Source organism: Natrix helvetica, assembly GCF_964273705.1.
Source record: "Natrix helvetica genome assembly, chromosome: 2".
Classification (NCBI taxonomy): domain Eukaryota; kingdom Metazoa; phylum Chordata; class Lepidosauria; order Squamata; family Natricidae; genus Natrix; species Natrix helvetica.
In genome coordinates this window covers 100,163,127-100,182,084 of record NC_138552.1, presented here as the reverse complement: position 1 = coordinate 100,182,084, position 18,958 = coordinate 100,163,127, and the positions used below count along the sequence as shown (strand labels likewise).

The following is an 18,958-nucleotide window of genomic DNA, read 5'->3' as shown; positions in this document are numbered from 1 at the left end:
ACAGTAAATTAAAATAATCAAAAGTAGTCCTCAACTTACAACCAATCTTTTAGTAACAACCAAATTTATAATAGACCCCCCCCAAAAGGTATTTTACACTTTAAAAGTCATGACAGCTGCATACTCTGCCTCCATTCAATCATATGATTGCATTTTGGGTGCTTGGCAACCAGATCACCTTTACCACTATAATTCTGGGCTCAATTATAGTTGTAAATTGAGGACTGCTGCATCTATAATATGTTTTTCTATCCTGCATGTTCCTGGAGTTATTTAAATAGTCTTGAGTTTTCACCTGGACTCCAATGTATCTCAACAAGGGAACTAAAGTGAATAAATGATAATTCACTTCAACTCTATAGCAAGGATTATGTCTACAATTTATACTTTTTATTTAATTTATATTTATATATTTGCATTAAGAGATTGCCACTTGGCTCATTTCCAATGGTAACTCCCTTACCAAAAGGGAGTTCAGCACTCCTTTTTTTGACTATACCGACTGGAAAAGTAGTGAAGTGAGTTACTCAAGTCCCCTTGAATTAAGTATAACCAGGTGGAATAAAATAACATTAATAAGTACAAATAATAATTTATAAAATGGAAATGTTAATTCTTGATAGAAGTGGTTTCAAGCATACATTTTTGGCAAGTGAATTCTTCTGTATGTATATTTGTGATCTTTAAAATTAAAGAATTTTACACTCTTTAATCTCACTGCATCACAAACTTAAGAAAACTGCAGGTCTCAATTTTTTGTAGAGGCTTGGTAAATGCTATAATATAATTTCACATTAAATGTGAAACAAAACCAATTTCTCTCACCTCTCTTAGCTGATAAATGTACAAGATGATAATATTTTACATATTACAGAAGACCTGATAGCAGAGACAATATTTAAGAATGTTTAAGAAAAAACACAAACTTTTTTCTTTTCATTGTGTGAAATGCATGTCTATGATACGTAAACCTAGCCTTTGTGTTTGTTTAATAGTAAGAGGGCCCATAAAAGATTATTAGCCATAATTTAGCCATAGATGAATTTAGCTGTAGTAGATGATCAGGAGTTATCCGTCTGCTAATCTACTTCATAAAAGGCACTATTTAAAACTAGCTAAGCCATAATACACAATACATTTAAAACTAGCTAAACCATAATAAATGATGACATTTTAAGAGTTCAATAAAATGTCACAGGCTAGTAAAATTCTAGTAGTCAGTAAGGCAATATTCAAGTCTAAAAAATAGCAACAACACTTTAGATTTTCTACTTGGAAAACTGAGATATGGACATTCCATTTATCGATTTTTCCTTTCTTTCTTCAAACTTTTCATTTACATCATTACTGACTTCTCATATAGTTGCTGTGAGCAAGCAGGCAGCTATATAAATTTTCTAAATAATAAATAAACAAACAAAACATTACTCGAAGAAATGCAATAGTGATCAATGCATCTTTATTTTCCAGTTTAAGAGAGATACATTATATACACCAATCTGGTGTGTTCTCCTGAATCTTTAGAGTTATTTCGGATTTCTCTGAACATAATAGCTGGAGGAGTATAGATCCCATGAATATAATCTACTGTCAAAAATGTGTGAAATTGGAAGGATTTCTGCATGCTTTGGATTGTTTTCCAGATGATAGGTCTGACAACCTGATTGGGAACCTCATCTTGCTACATTACATTAGGCCAAAAGTGCGATTGTTCTTAAACATTCTCTTCACTGCTCCAGTGCCCAAAGGGTGCCCTAGTTTTCAGAAGATGTACCAACAATTAGGCAGATTGAGACATGGTTAACATACAGATAACCAAAATCTTAATGTTTGTGTTATTGTGCTGTACTATATCTGATGCTAACGTCACCTATCTCCATATCAGATTCTTCTGGATGTGATTGTAATACCCTCCAAGAATATGGACAAATATGATATCCATGTACAAGTTCTCTGATATTTGGCATTTATCATTAATTCAATCTGCCCAAATACATTTTTGGTTGGGCCCAAAATGTAATTTTAAAAAAATCTCTAAGAATTTTTCAATGGGTTCTTAATAATGATCAGCTATTGCTAATATCCCATTCTTAGAGAAGAAGCCTAACTGTGTGGTGTCTGAAGAGCTCTAGATGCTCCTGAAAGAAACTGATTGCAATCTGGATTTCAAGTCTGGGTATGGAGCAGCATCTGGAAAGAGCAATATAAATTGTCCTTGATCATACAACGGCTTTGTATGCCTTCTGGCTACTCATTGTGCCTTCGTAGATCAATTATAGGGCTGGAGTACTTCCAACCATACCTGCGTGCCCATGTGAAATGAATATTATTAGGTGACCACGCCTTAGCTACTGAACTAGGGTGTACTAGTATCAGCTTTTCAACATCCATATGAGCCATAGAAGCCACTTTCAGGAGATTTCGAGTGAAATTCCATCACTCAATATGGTTGCATTTTGATAGCTTTCTGACCCTGTGGTTTGTTAGTCCAGGGAAATCACACCTCTATATGCTCGTGGAGTAACAATTATGGATATCCTAGCTAAATAGGAAGCAGTAATCTATGATGGCCTCACTGTCCTTAGTGCATGACATAGTTGATAGGGAGAACTTAGTTTAGATGTCTACACAATACAGCTAGATCACGGGCAGAAAAAAAAAGAGTTGGTGTAGATACATTTTACTTCTACATTTGAATCTAGTTAGGATGTGCAGACTTGGAACAGTATATGTACGTATATAATGGTAAATTAGATGGGAAGGAATAAACTCACACTGAGGCTTGACAAGTTTGTCATATCTGTCCTTTTCTCGACGGAGCAAGTACATACTTGAAGAGTATTCCCAGTTTCACCTTTTCCAATGGAGGCCCAAGAAGCTTCTGAAATAAGAAGTGCTTTCGAAAGACAGCTATTCTTGGATAGGAACAACCTGGTCACAGTGATTTCTGTGCTGATAACTTAAAAACTGAATTGCCATGACTCACTCAAAATAAGACTGGCTTGTCTATTAGTTTAAGGAGGTACATTAGTCCAAAATACTTTGGCTTAAATTGGATAAACATATTTTGATATATGTTTATCAGCTCAATAGGTCTGGTAAAGGATTCAGAATTTCAGCTACAAAACTAATTTTAAATTATTAAATATTTATATGATCAAAAACAAAATTGAGATCAAATTACAACATAATTTACTTTGGAACTTTTAATATTATTCTAAACACAATATTTCCTAGAATTATGACCATAGTGAACCTTAGCTGAATCTTATGTGTTCTAAATTGCTTCACAAATTGTGCACCCTATGTACACACTTAGTGTAGCCATTTGATGATCTCATTTGGCAAAAAGTCAACTTCTATTAATGTTCTCTCCCAAGTTTCACAGTTTCCCCACCACCTGTATTTATAAGCACCAATGCCTCCCACTGCTGAAGACACAATTGTTCTACATTTAAAAAACAAGCCAAAGAAAATCCATTTGTTCAGGAACATTTGAAAAACAGCTAAAGTATCAGAGAGAGAGAGAGAAATTCCATCAATGTCCATTTCCAAATTTCTTCATAATTGAAGACTGGTATTTATTTTTAACTCACTATTTACAATACTAAAAACATTTTTAACTTTATCTTTTATCTCTGGATTATTCCAAGTTTGGCTTTGTGAGATCTATGTAAAACTATTATTTTACAAATAGTCTACTGTATAGCAATAGCACTTAGACTCACAGTGCTTTATTGCCCTCTCTAAGTGGTTTACGGAGTCAGCATATTGCCCCCAACAATATGGACTCTCATTTTACTGACTTTGGAAGGCTGAGTCAACCTTGAGCTGGTGAGAATGACACTGCCAAATTGCTGGCAGCTGGCAGTCAGCAGAAGTAGCCTTCATTACTATATTCTAACCACTGCGCCACCACGGCTCATAAGTATGTAAAACTTTTATTGCAAAGTTACTGTTTATACCAGCCGCTATACAAATTTTAGCGTTGCCATTTCAATTAAAGCTTAAGTCAGAAGATGCAAAACTAATTGGAGTAAAAGATCCCTCCATTCACATCTTAGATTCTCCTGTAAAAATTGAAAGCTGAAGACAAGAAGCCATTTTTTTTAGTAATTGTGGTATACTGTTGCAATTGATACTCAACTACAAAAGGGCCTTTTCTCTATCTTTGATATACAAACTTTAAAAAAAACTATTAAAAAGAGAACACTTTTTATCAGTAGAACAGCAGACATATATGCTGAGACAGAGATTAGAATGTGTATGGGACAGTCAGATTTTTGGTTTGTTACAGCTTACATACAGTTAGTCCTGGCCTTATGACCACAAGTGGGATCAGAATTTTCGTTGCTAAGCAAGGTGTTTGTTCAGTGAGCTGTACCTGATTTCACGATCTTTTGTGTGTGTCACAGTTAAACAAATCACGTGGCCCTTAAGCAAATCTGGCTTCCCCTGTGGATTTTGAAGTTGCTGGGAAGGCCACAAATGAACCCAGAACTTTGCATTTTTCATAAATACATAAATACTCCTGAGTCCCAGCTGATCTGGAGGGAATGGGGATTTTGCAGTATCTTTCCCCTGCCACGCCCACCAAGCCACGCCCACCAAGCCAAGCAATGCCCACCAAGCAACACCCATAGAACTGGTAGTAAAAAAAAATTGAATCCTACCACTGCTTCAAGTGTGCACTTGCTCCATCAAGAAAAGGACACATATGTCAATCTTTTAAGGCCTCAGCCTCAGCTTATTCTAATTGTTTTTTACTCATCAGCCGACCTCCTCCTTGTGTATGTCTCGGTATATGTCTCTGTTATATGTTTGTCTTGTTTACATATTTATTTCATATGTTTGTTGTACGCCGCCCCGAGTCCTTCGGGAGAGGGTGCGGCTAAGAAATAAATAATAATGAAATAAATAATAATTATTATTCCTTCTCATCTAGTTAACCATTACATACATATACTGCTCCAAAGCCTGCACAACCTCTTGTAAGTCAGTACGGTTGTAACTTTGAATGGTTGTTAAAAGGAATGGTTGTAGATCAAGGACTACCTGTACTTTAAGGACCGGTTGAGATTTGGAGGGAGGAAACGAAATTAAGACAGTGTGCTTACCTACTGCACTGCCTTTAAAAGTGCATTTCAGGTCTCTCTTTCATAATATGCCAATGCATCCAAAATGTTATTCAACAGAATGACTTCTCAGAGCACTCTGTTCCACCTCTGGGTTATTTAACAATGGAGCGAAAGAGAAAACTTCAGTTGCACAGCAGAACTAGTAGTCACTGCAATCCACACATCTCCAGTGTTGCAAATGGCCCTACACCTATTACATAAAATCCCCCTTCCCTACTGCATGCACTCTTATCTAACATATGGAAAAAAAAGGTCCAGGTCCTCACAGTGACATCATTAGAAGTCATGTCAGTGGAACTCAAGCTTCATTAAGCTTAAGATTGTGCCCCTTACCTATCATGACCAAACAATTCCAAGGACTACAAAAATTGTTTTTATTAACCATCAACTTTGATTCATAAGTTAATTTTTTATAGAAGTTGTAAGGGTGGATTCACATGACTAGTTTCTCTGATTGCTTAGTCAGCTGTGAAGAGAAGCATGTAGAACTCAGTCTTCTTCACAGCTCTAATGCACAGTTTACTCCAAGTCTTTACATGATAGTTCATGTAATTTTCATATACTAATATTGTCTGCAATGGGTTTACCATGAGAGAGAGAAACTGCACGGCAAATTACAATGTTAAGAAATATTAATTTCTGTTTAGTAAGGAAACCTGCTTTTAAAAAACTAAGCGTAAATTGAACAAACCAGAATATTAAGGGGAAAAAGTAAACAGGATCATATTGAAAATCTTTTTTTTTTTGCAAAAATAAGATTTCAGCATTATCCCTCTTCTGTGGAAGATGGAAGAGTATGTTATCTTCAAACTTTTTCAAGTTTTATCATGGAAAAATTGGCAAGAGGAATACAGAAACTAAGGAATTCTTCTATGGACAGATAAATAAAACAGAAACAATCAATAAACTCTACCATAAATAAATACTACCATATCAAAAATCTATTTTGGTTATAATTAGCATAATCTACCATAATTAGATATGGCTGTGATCACAGGTATTTCTTATTTGTGTCCAAGGAAAGACTATATCTATAGCAAGTTTTGGGAAAGGGTTTTAATAATGAAAAATGTGCATATCCTTGCTCATGTAAACTTAGTACAAATAATGTGTGTATTTGCTGCATGGAGAATTGTGGATTAAAAAAGAACAAATATTCTCTTGTATGCAGACCATCTAAGAAAACATTATGTATCCAGATGAATACAACAAAGTATGCCATAAAGCTTCAAACACTTGTTTGAAAGAACTGTCTTGTACTGAGTAACTTATATTCTACAATCTGGACCCTCTATGTTTGATTTTTCTTCTCAGGTTTATTACAATATCAGGCACTGCAAGTGGAGGGTTGCATTTAATGGTACATAATCTTTCCCTCTTTCTCAAAAGGGGAATATTTTTATAGTTAAAACAGACAAGAGGACAAAAATCAAGTTAAGCAGATGAATGCACTTGGCCATGTAAGTGCAGAATAAAAATGAGCATTTCTAAGGAGTTGATGGAACATGGCCCGTGTCAATAAGTTTAAGCTGCCTAGAAAATCATTAACTTTTTGATTTTCTTTAAATTGGGGTAATTCTACTCCCTATATATATGGGCAACTTATCCTAATGAATTCTGACATTATGCAAACGTACAATTACAGTCAAGGATTGTTATAATAACTATTGTATCAATTTAGCATGTTGGTATCTTTGTAAGCTTCCAATTAACTTTGACAGAGGAAATATAGGGACATGGTGGCTTAGTGGCTAAGACGCTGAGCTTGTCGATCAGAAAGGTTGGCCGTACCGCAGTTCGAATCCCTAGTACCGCATAATGGAGGGAGCTCCTGTTACTTGTCCCAGCTTCTGCCAACCTAGCAGTTTGAAAGCATGTAAAAATGCAAGTGGAAAAATAGGAACCACCTTTGGTAGGAAGGTAACAGTATTCCATGCACCTTTGGTGTTTAGTCATGCCGGCCACATGACCACGGAGACGTCTTCAGACAGAGCTGCTCTTCAGCTTTCAAATGGAGATGAGCACCGCCCCCTAGAGTCGGGAATGACTAGCACATATGTGTGAGGGAAACCTTTACCTTTACATATGCTGTATATATTTACACTAAATAACCCCCCTGCCCCCCCCCACACACAGAGTCTGTGGACTGGTGCTGGGCTATGCTATGCCTGAAACTGGGAACAAAGCCGCATCAGCGGGATGCAGATAACATGCAATGCCACGCCCCCTCTGGTCCATGGAAAAAACTTCTCTCCATGGAACCAGTCCCTGGTGCCCAAAAGGTTGGAGGCCTTTTATACACTTCAGTTTTCTAAGCTACAACTATTGTGTGTAGTACCTGTAACTGTAAGAGAGCCAATTATAGGTAAGGAAGCTGTCTGGTTGCTGTTCATTCAAACACTCAACACCTTTTTTCCTCAAAAGCTTGTCTGGTAGCATGTTTGACTAAAACCTTTTCTATTACACTTGCCTACATTCATCTCAGCAATGTCATACTGCAAAGAAAGGTGGTTGAAACTCATCTTTACATCAAAGCTCTTAAGTGGAATGTGACTACATTAGGGAAATTTAGTTACATCTAATTTCACTTGTGAAAGCATTGCATTTGTACTACTTCCAATTCAAAGCATAGTTAATACGAACAATGACCTTTGCTAATAAAAGATTCAAAGCCAATGACTCAAAATTAAGATTTGTGAAAAAAAAAGGCAACGTCTGGATCTGTCTCATTTGTACATTTCTCTACTAATATTAGAACTTATTTTCAAGAATTGCTGCTTGGTTATAAGCTTGTTGTGTTTGACAATTTGATAAGAAAAATATTACATTAGAGAAATCTTTCATTTTCTGAATTAATTTCATTAGGTATCTTTTAAAACTTTTGTCAATGGAATTGTCTTAGTTCTGAAAGTAAAGAGTTACTTCCTAGTATCCTAGTTGATATCATCTTCCACTAAAGCATTTACATAATACCTCATTACGTTCTTGCATTTTAGGAAACAAAACAAAACAAAACAAAACATGATGTTAGGACTTCCAGTCTAGACAAGCTTGTTCGGTTTCAGAAATTTATATCTGTAGGAAAAATATTTATTATAACAAAGATATCTTTTACTATCAGCAGAAACTGGGAGCACAGCCTCAATAAAGTCAACAATAAATACATTCTGCCAGACCCCCCCCCTCACCATTTAATACTAAAAATCTGTAAATACCATTAAATTAAACTAAATTACAGGTATAACTTACTATCAGATGAAGCTCCACATGGAATTTCTTAGTGCTTAGAACAAGGACATTTTGATTTGTTTTTAATTATGGCAGAATTAAGCCATTAATACCAACAGTTTGAGGAAACAACAGGGGAGGGCAGCATTTTACTAGATTATCTTATAGCATTAACTGTTCTTGTTCCTGAACAAAGCAAAACAAAATATATAAAAAAGCATTGTTTACCCCACACAGTTCTTCAAAAGTCTCATATATACAGTTCTTGAAGGGCCTCATGTATACAAATAGGCATACTTATTTACAGACGTTCTGATTACCTGTAGAGATACTCATCCTTGAATGGTTTGTTCCAAACCATTAAAAATAACCCTACATTCAAGATTCACATGTTAGTTTGAAATAAGAAGCAAAGACAAATATTTTTATGATGATTCCCAAATGTACCAGTGAATCCACTGTTCAAACATTAAATGTTAGCAGCATACATTAATATGGAAGAGAGAATAGATTTGTAGGCAAAGTATGCATAAAGATGTTATTATTTCCTATTAAAATGGCAAACCAATTCCCAGTGTTAGTATTGACTGCTTGTTATCATGAGATTTGTCTTATAGTCTTTTACACACATTTGCAAAAACACGTTGGAAGTTTAATTGATGGTTCGGATCACAGCTGGGTTATCTGAAAAGGTTTACAAAGATATCTGTATTTGAGGGAAAGCTGATATTTCCCTTTTGGCAGTCCTCAGCCTAAACCATTTTGAAGACTTAATGTGGGTCATTGTTTTGTGAAAATGGATTGCTGGCAACCAGGATTGGATCCTCCTACATTAAAAAAAAGGGAAAGTTTCTATTTCACCTACTTCCAAACAATACTTGAGTTTCATTTAAGTTGTTCAGGAATCCTTTTAACCCCACTAATTTTTCAAAGATATGCAAACAGCTGCAAAAAAAGCAGAAGACAACTACTGTGTTTCCCCAAGTCTTTTGACACCCCAAAATAAGTGCTTGGCTTTATTTTCGGGAAGGTCTTATTATTTTTGAGGTTCAGGAGACAGAGAGCATGATCACCTCATGGCTGCTGCTGTGTTGCAATATTTTCATGGAGGGCTTATTTTGGGGGGGAGGGCTTATCTGAGCGCATGTGCTCAAAAGCCCGATTGGACTTATTATCCAGGGAGGTCTTATTTTCAGGGAAACAGGGTATTATTATTCTTTGATGTTCCTTGAACTTTTTTTGGGATACAACTTATGAACCTATCATTTAAAGAGCTTGTCCATGGAAATTGTTAATTTCTTCACTGACTATGGATTAATATATAAAACAGGACAATTAACACTTACATGATCTATTTCAAATGCCCAAAGTGATTTTTCTAGACTATTTCACTGACTCTTACATGGTCTTCTGGGATAATAAGTATTGTCATTCCTATTGCTTGCAAATGAAAACATAAGGTCCAAAAAAGTTTACTAATGTTCACTTAACAGGCTCACATTTGAGGAAAGGTCTTAAACTAGAGATTTTCCTGCTCAAATTCTTTTAAACAACAACAGGTTTATCATCTTGAGGCTACAGCTACTTCTTTCCAAGTCAGTCACATTTAAGCAAATGAAACTTACTTCTGAATATACACACAGAGGATTATGCAATATATAATAAAATATACCATTTTGTAACTCATTGGAAGTAATGAAATTAAATGGATTCATTGGTAAACACACCTGCTTGATGTAAGTCGCACCAAAATTAACAGGAGAGACTGGCAAAGAAACTACAATATTTGACTGCTTATTTTGAGACTTCTGCCTTCTCCAATACTCCCACATACATCCCTGCGGCATCCTCCCACATACATCCCTGCGGCCAATACGCTCACACAGGGAGGGACTTCTCCTGGTGCCGTCCACTAGGCAATGCCAGCGGGCGACACCGAGGAGTAGGGCCTTCTCTGTGATGGGCCCAACCCTCTGGAATGACCTCCCCCCCGACATTAGAACCACTTCTGACCTCCGCTCCTTCCGGCAAAAACTGAAGACCCACCTGTTCCGATTAGCAGGCCTGGCATAATTCAACTGTCCCTCCTGGCAAATGTATTATATCTGGTTATTTTAGGGGCTTTTTAATTTACTGTATTTGTTTTTAGGGGTTTGAATTTATTTTATATCTGCTTTGTACAGTTCTTTTAACTACATTTTAACCTCCTCCATGTCAATTGTCAACTGTACATATTTAATTTAATTTTATTGTATCCTGTTATATTTTGTATGAACTGTACACCGCCCCGAGTCCCTTGCGGGAGAGGGGGCGGTCTAGAAGCATTAAATATTATTATTATTATTATTATTATTATTATTATTATTATTATTATTATTATTATTATTATTATTATTATTATTAATCTTGGAAGATGTCATGCCCTTATTCTCCAGATTCTGGAGATTTGAGGAGTAGGCTGCTGAAACTAGCACTGCTTCAGTAGCATGCTACAGATGTTCAACAGCTGGAACTACTGCTGGAAATATCCCACCAATATAGCATTATTAGTGAGAGTCCGCTTTTAACATCCAAATACATGACCACTACCAGATGCACTGGCAAAGCTCTTAAGGCTAATGGATGTGAAAGAGATGTTAATTATTGTAAATTTAGACAACTTTGTAAATTTAGACCAACTTTTATTATCCTCCAAAAACTAACAATTGGACATGATTTACGCTGTTCTATCTTCTCCTGTCTAGAATAGCATGACGTACCCTTCTAAGTAGTAAGTCACACAAGATCATTGTTTTTTTTAAAAAATCCAAGCATAACCAATTATATGAATATAGTATGCAAGATGTCACTTCTAGAATAACTAGGGCAAAGCAATTACCTTCTGTATTACATGCAAAAGGTCTTCCTTCATTCAACTTTTAAGATCAAACTTGTCTGTGGTTATCAGAATGCAAACTTGAACCTGAAGCGTGCATTAAAAGGCATTTTCCACTTTATATATTGACACTCACTACTATCAGATCACAGCAATACAATTCATTCCATTCATGTCCATGAGTGCAAAGATTATCTAAGTCTGCATACTCACAGTCACATAAATTTGCTATATTTCACGAAATGGAATTTATGCAAGTTGGAGAAAAGTTGGAGAAAGGCATCATGGAGCAAGCATTATCAAGCATTGAAGATTTAAGATATAAAACCCAATTTATCACCAACTTTGTGGGTCGATTTGGGCAGACCTTCCTCACATGGTTGTCAAGCAGGCAAAGCAGATTACAAACACGATAAAAAAAAACACCTCATCATCATTAACTGTGAATACAGTAGGAAGGCTAAAAAGAATACAGTATTATGGATGTGTATAACCGTAAAGACAACTATGCCTCCCAGGAATTCAAGCAATGCTGAAGGATAAATAGTCTTTGCACCTTTCTACAGAGCAATTCTAGGTATGTTTCATCTCAGGTTAAGTTATTCTGGGAGCAGCTGGACCGAGTCTTGAGGAAACTAGTTCAGGTAGTTCAAAGTAGGCAAAAGAAGACTAAGTCGTTTTAGGGAGCATGGCCGGGAAGAGACAGAGACAGAGACAGAGATCGAGAGATCGAGAGAGAGATCGTTTCTTCAGATCTGAACCAATCTAACCAAGAATCTGCACACGACCACTTCCCAAACAGCAGCTTATCGCAGCAGGCACGCGAGGGCTTGCTCTCACCCTGCCTGTACGGTCCGGCTAAGTGCGCCACTCCTTTGCGTTCCCAGGATTGCTGATCAGGGGTGTGTGTGTGTGTGTGTTTCTCTCTCTCTCTCTCTCTCCCTGTGTGTGTTCTCCTCTTCCTTCACCCCTCTCCCCATTTAGCAAGACAATACAAGCAAGCGCTCGACTTAGCGGCTATGCACGCAAACTGTCGTAAGCCGTTACGCGGGGAGCGGCTATCTGGAGGCTCCAAAGCTTAGGGCGAAGAGAAACAAGCGCGCCTGTGCGGGACCTTCTCCGGGGCCAACCAACCAGCCTGCCGCTCGGCTGGAGTAGGGGACGAGGCGGGAGAATCAACGCGCAGCCACACACACACACACAAGCAAGCACAGAGACATGTGCCTCCAAGCTGGCGAGGGACTGGGGAGGGGGCTGTTCCTCCCAATCAAGCCGCCCACCTGTGTCCTGCCAAAGAGACCCTGCACTTCGCCGCGCGCGCCCTCTTGCTCTCATCCCTATAGTTTGGGGGGGGGGGGGGCGTTGAAGTTACCTGGTCCGCTTTCCTCCCGCGGAGGGCCTCTTCTGCCGGAGCCCCCTTTGCCTTTCCGCGGTTTCCGCCTCTTCTCCGGACCCTCCAACGGCGAGGAAGAGGAGGAAGCGGCAACGCCGGCTGCCCCCTGCCCCTGGGTGGCTGCCCTCCGCGATTCGTTCATGTCCAGCGTTGGTGGCGTCTCCAAAACTCCAATGTTCCCCCACACGCGCACACACAGAACGGGCAACGGCGAGGAAGAGCGAGAGCGAGCGAGCGAGACAACGGCCGGAGCAGAGCTGAGAGAAAAGTTTCGTCTCCTCTTTCTCTCTCCGCTGTTCCGTTTTCACCCCCCTCCGCTCTTCGCACAGCTGCCTTCAGCGCCCGCTGCTCTTCCTCGGTCCCCCTAGCTCCATCTGCTGCAGCCTCGGAGAGCGCGAGCGAACGAGAACTCGGGGCAGGGAATTTCTGCCAGGTTCTCTCCCCCCGCCTCTCCCCCCCCCTTCCGCGCAGGAAAGGTGTAAGTCCGCCCCCGGCACCCTCACACACTCAGGCACACCGCTTGCCGGGGGACGGGAGAAGCCTAAGCAATCCCACCCCCCCGGGAGGGCATGAGGGTGTGGGAATGTGGGCGGGTGGGGCGGAGCAGCCGCGAGGGAATCGCCAGTCGAGTCGGAGGGAGCCTAACAGAGGCCGCTTCTGCAAGGAGAGAGAGAACCGGCCGCTCGTCCGGCCGCCCTCCGAGAGGGGCTCCCTCCAAACTTCCCCCTGAGAATAAGTGCTTTTGCAGGATCCAATCTGAGTCGGTCACTCGGTTTGGTCTTCCGAGGTTTTGGATTCGTGCTGGAGCCCATCTTCAGGGGAACTTCTGCTACATAGATTCCAATAGATCCATTATCCAATCCACCATCCAATAGGATAATGTTGCAGGATCCCATCCCAACGTTATCCTGGGACCCAGATAGGATCCTGTAACATTATCCTATTGGATAGTGGATCCCATTGGAGATGGATAATAAGACTTTTTTGCTCAAGTCCTATATTCACTTTGCCCAAGTCAAGGATAGTGGCGATGTATTCGATTAGACAGAGTTGGAACGGACCTTGTAGGTCATCTAGTCCAAGTTTTGTCAGACTGTCAACAAACGAGGGAAGAAAACAGGGGGGGGGGATCCCTGCCACGGAGCTTTCATCCTCCTGCACCTCTAAAAACAAGGAGACATTTTCGGCTCTCAGGGTTGACCCTGGCTGATGCATTTGCTACAGTTCCTTCTGCCTAGACCTGAAAGGTTACAAGCCAGTGCTAAAACAAAATTAACGTACAAGAATGAGGTTTTGGAGAGAAGAGTCCTAGATGCCCATCCTGCCCTCCCAGGTTGTGAAGTTATCTGTTTGTTTCTTTTAAACTAAAAGCCTTTTGTCCCGTGGCTAACAGATTGCCTACAAAAAGTAACTAAGCTGAGAAATGAGGAAGTTGATCCTTTCTTTTAAAGTTTGGGCACCAGCAATGACAGCTCCCGATCCAGATTCTTATTCCCCAAAACTGATAGTTAATGATCCAGGAGATCCTGCTTCCTGTCCTTGGGACCAGAAAATGAGATTTGGTAAAGTATTGCACCTGGCATCCCTTTTTTCTATTAGGTCAGCAGTTCAGTTGATTTAATTTCGGGAAATCTTCAATCAATACACAGACTTGTACTAACAAGATTAACTCTCCAGTTTACACTGAGAAGTTTAATGGGTATTCTAATGGTTTAACATATGAAAGGTGGATCAAAAACTTCCTTTGTTTTGAAATTCAGCTCTTTCCCAAAGGGTATTGGTAATCTGGTATTTTACTATCTCTTAAATTCTGTCTTTGGGGTGGGGGTGGGGAATGCCATCTAGCAGAATAATGGCAAAGGGACGGCACAAATTTTCAGTATTTTATAATAGAGTAGGTACCCATCTTCCTAAATGCACCAATGTGTGTATAACATTGTCTCTTCCATACCTGTAACTACCTATCCTTGTTTTAGACATGACATTTCCATATACTCTGCAGAGATAATCTTTTCCCACTCTTGTAGCTTAGAATGTTATTATTTACCCAGTTACTGAAAAATGTATAATCCTTACTTTGAAAGAGTTCCCACTTTTCATTTGGAATACTTTGGTCCATAGCCATTCAGCTAATGCGTGTTCTTTATGTATGTACATTTGAGGGAAGTCTGATAACAACACTTAATCCTTTGTTAATATAAATCATTTTAGGATTTAAAATGCCCTATACTTTTTAATGTGCAACATACAGTACCAGTGAACCTTATTGCCTTCTGCTACTACGTAAACAATAAATTACCAATAATATCATGCTTTGATATTCAGTATTTCCACCAAAGGCGGAAATGCCTGGAGAAGGTGAAGGTGCAAATCCTCACATTTGTGAGCATTCACAAATGTGGTTTAGGAAGAGGTGGTTTCTGCTTTGCTTAATAAACCAGACTTATTAATGTTTATTTATAATACATCATTATACATAGAAGAAGAAAAGTCTATGGAATCCATGGGATTTTCTCAAATAATTATTATTTTTAGCATGTCAGGTATGAAATGGCTCCACCCCTTTTAGAATTCAGACAACTGGGTTGCTTCTGGGTTTCAGAGTCCCTAGCCATAATTAAAAAAAAAGTTATAAAATGATACCACACTTCCTCCAAAGTGAGCTATCATTTGAAAATAAATCAGGAAGTATCTGAGCTTGAAATAAGGGCAATGTGCCCATCTGTTTACTCACATACAGTATTCAACCTGCTTACTCACACAAATGTGTGTACACACACATAGAGAAACACACACACACACACACACACACACACACACACAGAACATGGGTATTGTATATATTGCTTTCTCATTATTTCTAGTAATTTGTATATTGTAGAAATAAAAATATATAAAATATTTTTGCTGCCAACAAAAGACAAGACGTTTAATTGCATGAAACAAGCCCATGTAGTTAGTTTACATTTTGGTGTGCTCTTCAAACCCAGGTAATTGGGTTAATATCATAAACCATGATTCAGTTAACCTTGGTTTGGTATGTTTTGCAATCACAATGCCACTTCATCTGAATAATTAAAAGTGAAAGAATTCCATAGCTCTTTTTTAAAAAGTGGATTTCAAAAAAAGCCTTAATCTGAACGTACTTGTAGAGGCAAATAATTCCAAGCACATATGAAAAGCCTGTGAGTTGTATAGAATAAATCACAATTATCTGGATCATATAGTAAGCTGAGCCATAACTATGGTTTACAAACCATAATGTCCAGAACCAAGAAGCATAAATTAACCCAACATATCTGGGCTGCAAAACCCAGAAGATAATAAGAGGGCAACAAAGATACATTTACTGCCATCTAGTGTTCAACCAGATTTTTACTGCCAAGATATGGTAGTTGCAAATATTGGGGCTTTGTAGAAAGAAGAAAAGCTTTATAGATTTCTATACTGTAAAAAAGTTGTGATGGAAAGGTTAAATCATCTATTTGAAGCATTTTGAATCTATCTTCAGGCACATATACTTTTACAATCCTATTTTCCAGCTGAAAACTATGGTTTAGCAAACTTTCCAACACAATGAGAACTAGAGGAGAGAGTTACAGGCAGGTAGATAGGAACAAGTCTGTGTTTGTCTGCGGTCTCCAAGATTGTTGTGTCTGAAATGATCCCCCAAAGTATTTAATCTCTGTTGATAAAACAGAATAAAGGGAAAGTATAATTAGAAATTAATTGATGTGATAAAAACTTCCTTACTCATTATGGGGAATTGGAAAGCACAAGGTACACTGAATCTTTGGTCTATGCTACCATGTAGAAAAAAATTATCACATGATATTAATTACTACTATATTGCAAAAGGCCCATCCATACTTGTTATTTAAGCTGCTCCTGTCTTCTGCTCATGCTGGCTTGATTCTGAGCCAGTTTAAAAATGCCTGTGTGATCTGAGATATTTTGGAAATCTGGATAGAGGTTACTGTGCCCACTGGATAATTCCCCTTCTCCAATCTTTCTATCCTAGGAAAGCAATGCTGAATTTCCTCTGGGTGGGTCTTCCTGATCATATAAAGGTAGTCCTCAACTTACGACCACAATTGAACCCAAAATTTCTGTTGCTAAGCAAGACAGTTATTGTGAGTTTTGCCCCATTTTATAACCATTCTTGCGCAACATTCTTGTTTAGTGAATCTCGCTTCCCCATTGACTTTGCTTATCAGAAGGTCGCAAAAGGAGATAACATGGCCCCAGGACACTGCAACCGTCATAAATATGAATCAGTTGCCAAGCGCCTGAATTTTGATCAAGTGACCATGGGGACGCTGCGATGGTCATAAGTGTGAAAAACAGTCATAACTCAATTTTTCAGTGCTGTTATAACTTTGAATCATCACTAAACGAACTGTTGTAAGTCGAGGACTACCTGTATACAAACATCTATCCATTTGTGCAGACATCCCCCCCCTAACACAAAGTTTATGCACATATAAAAGTCACAGTATCAAAATGCATATACATGGAGATAAAACTGCATTATTATTATGACTGCATTTGATTTTTCATCCATTTTTCAATGAGACTGCTATAATGGTGAAGTCAGTGGCCTTGTTGGTAAAAGGTTGCTAGTTGAAAATTCAGCAGAATTCTTAAAATACTGTATGTCTTTCTGAGCATCCTGTTTCTCCTTTGATTGATTGATTGCTTTTTAATGACTACTATTCAACTACTATTTCCCCAGCCACCTGAGATAGAAGGGTTGGGCCCTTCAGTCACTTTGAGTGTCAGCTGGGGATTAATACAGATGTTGTTCTTCAAGGCAGCCCTCCAGAAACAGTTCTGCCAATGGGGCAACCAGGCAGGGCAGACTTAGTGTCTCTGGTGGGAGGAGTCTTTTTAAGAAAGATGGGCTAAGAGAATCTTATTTTGATCCAGCAGAGTATTTCTTCTTTTCCTAAGCAAGATAGCCCACTGGGGATCATTTTAAGAAGGAAGATTTTCAATGTTGTTTTCAAGAGCTGTTCGCTTTTTTTTAAATGAAAGTTTGTGAATGGAAGCTCACCTGGCAGTGCTCAATGTATCACCACGAATAAAACTAGAATCTCCATTGCTAAGCAGAACGATTGTTAAATGAGTTACATTCCCAACTTTTTTTTTGCCACAGTTCTTAAGAGAATCGTGTGGCCCTTAAGTGAATCCAGCTTCCCCAGCTGACTTAGTGTGCTGGAAGCCAGTTGGGAAGGTTACAAATGGTGATCACAGGATAAATACATTCCAGTTGCTAAGTGCCCGAATTTTGATTATGTGACCGTGCAGATGCTTGCACGGTCATAAGTACAAGGACCAGTTGTAAGTCACTTCTCTCAGTGCTATTGTAATTTTGAATGGTTCCTAAATGAATTGTTACTATCTGTGTATCATGGACAGACATTTCAAGTGCAAACCACTCATCCCAAAACCCCTGCTTTCCAACGCAGATGGTGATGGAAATAAATAAAAAGTGTTCCAATTTGGGGCAATGTAGGAAAAGTCCAGGGCCAACTTTCATAAGGCTTTGAAGATCTATAGTGCTGCACGACAGGACAGAAGGCATAAATAAAGTAACTGCAGCTAAAAAAAAAAAGAGGTACCAGAGGTATAGGATGATAGAATGTCACAAAGTAGGAAATACTCAGTTTCAAATATGTGCATTAGTTCATGGCTGACATACAAAAATACTTTTAAAAAGTTGCTTAAAGACCAAAAATCACATATGTATTTTAAATAATCAAGGTGATTTATGGACATGTGCAGCTTTCCTATCCAAGCAACATTGGTTTTTATGTGCTCAGCAATCCTTGAGTAAGAAACCCCAAAAAAACATTTTTTAGATTTCAGACAAAGCTGCAGTTAAAAAAAAAAGGCATGTGTTACCAGGAAATATGGCAATTTCCTGCTGTTTGGTAAGTGGATAAGGACTAATTCTTAGAAGTCTCTTAAATTATTCATATTGTATCGCAAGATTGCTTAATTATGTTTTAGAACTTCAAATTAACAATGAAATCCCTCTTCATAGTGTGGCATAGTGAATATGATCATGGCTCAGAGTTAGTTACTCTGATATTTAAATAATACAAAGATTCCCCAAATCTCTGTTAATCAGGATTGCATCTCATTTTGAACTCTGTAAGCACTGATAGTATGATGGCAGTTGTTTGCAGTACACTCGGAAGGAGCAATGAATGAATGAATCAGAATTCAGCATGTTACAATATTTGCTTGCAACAAACAAAAATGGCCAAAAAACCCCCTCTTTAAAGCAGGTTCAAATGATTTTGCTAAACAATTGTC

The 18,958-nt window shown here is 38.4% G+C and overlaps 1 protein-coding gene across 4 annotated transcripts in view; it reads right to left on the bottom strand.

Moving 5' to 3' along the window:
• The window catches only part of NRG1 (neuregulin 1), a gene marked incomplete at its 5' end in the record, with an annotated part of 167,354 nt that extends 154,233 nt beyond the window's left edge, over window positions 1-13,121 (bottom strand). The window contains one exon of one of the 4 annotated variants that reach the window (XM_081943213.1): window positions 12,614-13,121. In XM_081943213.1, the coding sequence (XP_081799339.1) occupies window positions 12,614-12,776 (163 nt within the window). The remainder of the gene's footprint in view (window positions 1-12,613) is intronic. The other 3 variants (XM_081943214.1, XM_081943215.1, XM_081943216.1) reach the window with 3 other exon arrangements.
• Window positions 13,122-18,958: the final 5,837 nt, after the last annotated feature.